The sequence below is a fragment of the Hemicordylus capensis genome, chromosome 3 (genome assembly GCF_027244095.1).
Source record: "Hemicordylus capensis ecotype Gifberg chromosome 3, rHemCap1.1.pri, whole genome shotgun sequence".
Taxonomy (NCBI): domain Eukaryota; kingdom Metazoa; phylum Chordata; class Lepidosauria; order Squamata; family Cordylidae; genus Hemicordylus; species Hemicordylus capensis.
The window spans coordinates 254,960,001-254,965,000 of record NC_069659.1 but is presented as its reverse complement, the minus strand read 5'-3'; the positions used below and the strand labels follow the sequence as shown (position 1 = coordinate 254,965,000).

The 5,000-nt window shown below is 43.0% G+C and overlaps 1 protein-coding gene across 14 annotated transcripts in view; it reads right to left on the bottom strand.

The window, feature by feature from the left end:
* The window catches only part of EBF3 (EBF transcription factor 3), a 224,832-nt gene that overhangs the window by 207,768 nt on the left and 12,064 nt on the right, over positions 1-5,000 (bottom strand). For all 14 annotated transcript variants that reach the window (XM_053309947.1, XM_053309949.1, XM_053309950.1 and 11 more), the window contains 2 exons: positions 4,749-4,812; positions 3,910-3,965 (listed from right to left, as the gene is read on the bottom strand). In XM_053309947.1, coding sequence (XP_053165922.1) covers positions 3,910-3,965; positions 4,749-4,812 — 120 coding nt within the window. The remainder of the gene's footprint in view (positions 1-3,909; positions 3,966-4,748; positions 4,813-5,000) is intronic.

Here is a 5,000-nt window from a genome sequence, read left to right as displayed (position 1 = left end):
TAGCCCCTCCTATTTTTCCCCAATCCATTCCCATTTGGGCTTGATGAGGCAACCCAAGTTGAGACAAGACTCCCATGAAAAAAAAAAAACAGTGGGAGCACTGTACGATTCATGTCTGTAAGATCGGGGGCCTTTTCCAAGGCTGACTTTTCCCAGTAGGGACCCAGTTGGATGTGATCGACTTTCCCCTTACATACACACTTTGACACGGCCAAAAGCTGGTTTTGTGTGTGTATGTGTGTGTTTCAATTTACCTTTTTAAAGGCTGTGTCAGAAAACGCTGCAAATGAAAAAAAAATGTAATATATAAAAAAACAATTTTGTGGTAACATGTTATTCCAATTAGAAGCATTAGCGCTATACTTTATACACCCCCTGGGGTTTGGATTAACAAGCAGCACCAAAAGAAACATCATTCCTTACCTAAGAGCACAAAGCTTTGCCTTGGTTTTTGGACTCGAGAAAAGTGCCGCTTGGACAGCATTGGTTTCCAAAAGTTTCAGTTACAAGATTATTAACTCTACAGTCTTTGCAGTCAGACCTTAGAACATTCTCAATAGTCAAAGCATATAGCCTGCCAATTTTATTGTATTGTATTTTTGTTAAGTTTGGGGCTTATTACTTGCTCATTAGAAGGGCTTTATGGCTACTGCCTGTGTAGAGATCATAATCCAAGCCTGCTATTTCTCTCAAAAGCATCAGTAAGTATAATTTTAAAGGACAACGTCGGCATATAGACGCAGAAGCCTCAAGAAAGGACATCACAACACTTCAGTTGCCAGTGCCAATACTTTTCAATGGTCCCAACTATGAGCAACGTAATGAATGAGCCAGATGTAGTTTTGTGGATCTTTTGTGGTAGAGAGGGGGTCCCCATTGCTGCTGCTGTGGCCCTTGCTTATATATTTTATGAAGCATTCCTTCTCAAATAGCCTCCGTACAGCGGGTTACGGCGCATTTTGAAGTAGTTAGGAAAGCGGCTATTTACACACATACACCCCGACATGCACACACGCACACACACTTTCCTTGATCAAAACAAGAAGTGTCTAACCGCCTTGAGGAATCCCAGAAGCGTGCATAGCAATATGGTTATTATCGGCCTGATATTTGGGGAGGAAAGTGCTAATGGGCAATCTGGTGTTTATTTTGAAACTGCTAACAATGATTTTTCTTGGGTAAAAAAGGCAAGTGTGTCTGGGCACACGGTTGAGTGGGTTTTGAGCAGAGGCTCTAACAGATGGTGTGGAGCTATAGGTACGCTTTCTCTCTCGCGCGCGCGCTGTCTCTCGCCCCCCTCCACTCTCCAGACTTGGGGGAACCGTCGTGCCTGACCGGACTGTGAGCAGCAGCAGCAGCAGCCTGGCTGCACTAGGCAGCTCGTGGACAGGCTTTTCCGCTCTCTAGCCGCTCCTGCCCCTCCCCCAGCCTAGCCTCCCCTGGAGAATGAGAGAGAGCGAGAGAGAGCTGTCTGCGCGCTGCCTTCTCCTCCCGGGTTCCCCCGGAGAGGTTTCCCCTGCGCGCGCCGGTTCTCCCCTCGCGGCAACGGAACAAGGGACCCAAACGCAGCACATAAGCCGCCCCCCTCATCTTTCTCCTCCCCTCTCCTCCTCAAGAAGGCCGCAGCAAGCAGTGCATCTACACAAGCCCCATAATTCCCACGTAAGGGGGGTACTTTCGTCCCTCCTTCCTTCCCTCGGCAGCCTTGCCTCCCCCTTTTCCCCTTCACATAGCCTGGGCCTCAGCCGTCTGTGCTCCATGAGGTCACTGGCTTCCATTCCCATTACTGCAAGCTCTTCAGTTCAGCCTTCTTTGCAAACTGACTGTGTGAGACGGGGAAAGCGGGAAGAATCTCATCTACATTTTCAGACCTCGCCATTACCACCTCCTCCACCACAAACCGCCATCACCACTCCTTCCCCGCCACAAGTGTGGGGACGACAGTTTCCCCTCCTCCCCCACCTACCTACTGTATTTTCTACCCACTTTGAGCCACTTTTTGCTTGTTGACAATGCCATAACAATTAGCGGGGTCCTTTCCAATGAAAGCCTGAAAAAGTCCTCATAACTGAGGGGCGGGGGGGAGGACATGGCCTAGTTTTTCAAGTAGTAACCTTCGAAAGCAGGTATCGTCTGGAAAAGCCTGAAGTAATATATGACACCGCAGACATAACAAGCAGTCAGTGGCTGCAAATGTTTGTTGTTGCAGCACGCCATATAACTTCTGGTGATTGTTACTTCGCCTCTGATGAATCCGCGTATTTAGATGTGATTTATTTTTTATTTTGTAGCACCAACAGAAATCCATAAACTGTCGGTTCAGCGCCATTGACTCTTTGATCAGTTACTGGGCTATTTTTCCCCCTCTTTCTTCCCCGTCAGCGAAGAGAGATTAAAAGCCTTTATTTTCAACACTGCTACTACTGCAAAGATCTGTAGCTTCAATTACCAATAAAAGTGTGCTTGAGAATGTTAGTCTCTCTCTCTCTTATTCGAAAGCAGCGAAACTTACAGAGCTGCCTATAGTACCCTCTTAATTAGCCTACAGCGGTTTCCGAAAACATTTAGCTGCTATGTACAAAGGACATAAAAAGACATTGTCAACTCGAGAGCGCTCCAGAGTTTAAAAGGGTGCTTCTCTGTAACCTATTGAAATAATTATTGGAGGGCACAACGCCTCCGTCTTTGTCAAGGACTTGAGTTTGCCTGTCAGATCGGGTTTTCTCTAAAAGAACACCACTCATTTACTGCTAGAGGCATTTAAATCTAACCCTATTTTTGTCAAGATCGCTAAAAACTTTCTGGTTTTAAGAGGATGGGAAGAAAGAATGTTTGTGGAAGGTTAAACAAGCTAGATTCGTGTCTCAGGCAAGTCGTTTGAAAAGCCTGTCCTTTGGTTTTATTAATACCCCTTTATTTTATTTTTGCAAGCGACAACAGAGAACACACCTATCTCTTTGGGCTCTGCTGTACAGAGAACCAAAAATGTACTGCACTGTTATTACAGGCGAAAAAATACAACAAATATATTTTCGGAAGGACACACATTCCCCAAGTTTGCATGTGTAGAAACAGCTTGCTTTCCAAACAAGAGTGGAAGCAAACCAAAACACCAGAACATGCCTTTCGGGGGCAAAATATAATAATAATAAAAATTAAAAAGTTGAGACATTCAGCACCTAATAGGGCTTGGGGACGGTTGCCTTGGAGGAGTCCTGATAACACATAGTTATCGTCAATAAAGTTGACCAAGACAGGTTAAATAATGTAATAAGGACCTGCTTGTAATTATGTTATTTACAAGGGGTGACAGAGGTTTGAGGAAGAAACAGGAGCTGATCTCAGGGAAAATGGACGGGTTTGGGTGACCCCTGGAGCACAGAGCTTGAATTATGGAGATGGGGGACTGCGAGGTGAATCTGGACTAGTGGAGAACAAGATGACTCTTCACCTCAACACATTTAACTTTTACATTCCAAATAAACGTCTCGCGAGACTAAATCATCCTATTTTAGGGGTGGGGAGGAAGCAAGCCGCCTTTGATTTGAACGCGTCAAGATTATGAGAGGCTTTTTCTTGTTATGGATGTTATAGAATTAATCCTCCAGACCTTTTAAAAATACAATTGGGGCAACACTGGAACATTTCCCTCCCTTGTCACTTCTGTGTTTCCTAATATCAGTCAAATTGAAATCTGACTCCAGAGGGCAGCGTCTTGATAACAGACTCATGATCATAACAATAAAACTATTTCACTTTCTAAATATTTGTCAATAGTATGGAATTTTAATTAACATGTCAAGGAGGCTCAAAGAAGAACAGGCGAGCCAGAGCTCCGAAGAGTCCCATTTCCTCCAAGGTAACACACAAACACAGACACAACTTTTAGAAAAGCTTAAACTTTCTCACCTGTTTGGTCATTGAATCTATTAGGCGAACGTACAAATCCTGTTCCGTTCTAACTCCTGAGAAGGGAATGGAAACAAACAAAACACAGACCATATCTTATTGAAGGAGTGAACAAGGCAAGATACACATATGACACAATGGGTACGTGAAAACAGCCAGTTAAGCGCTATGTTCAATGTATATAAACGCACGTAAAGACGGGTTGGGGGGCGGAATTAAAATAAAAACTACCTAGACTGCAGGTTATGGCTGCATAAGACCTATAACCACGGAAATATAAGGCAATATGCTTGACTGAGCTAATCGAAGTATGTATGTTTCATTATACCGGCCTGGGTTGCTATAGAATTAAACCATAGAAGACAACACTGAAAATAAACGTGGGTGGCTTGGATTTCCAAATAGAATTTTAACTTGTCAATATTTGCTACCTCACTTCAAGCCTTTTTTTGGTGTGGAATCTTTTCCATCTGGCATGATGGAGGTAGGCAATCACAGTAATTAACATTCATTTGCAAAACTGGGGAAAAACATCTCTTAAAAGTGATGCTGTGTTGCAGCACATATTGATTCGGTTTTGTTTTGTTTTTGTTTAGTCTCCCCCCCCCACTTCCTACTTCAAGACTAGCCGGTTAATCATGTAAAGTACCATTGACTTATTGATCGTTTATGTTTTGTTTTCCTTCTATGCCATAAGAAGAGTCGTGTTCACAGTCATGTAATTTTAATCTCAAAATCTTTATACTCTTTGTTTATTTTGTAAAGGCTGCAGAAAGAGCGTAGCAATTTTGTGGAACATATAGGTACAAAAACATGAGATAGCGTTGAATAAAACTTACCATTACTGTACAATAACTGGAGTTTATAGTGAATTCCATTGTTAGTTTTTTCATTGTTTGGCTCCTGCAAATAATGACAAATAATTTGCATTTAATATGGGGGGTGGAATGCCATCGCTGATCTTCGACTGTCTATATGAGTAGATCTCTACATCAGCTCCTCATGAAGGTCTTTTAGTTTCATTTAATTTATCTTTGGGGCAGAGGAGGTTTGTTTAATACGGAAAATGTTACTTTTAGCTGTTAAAATAA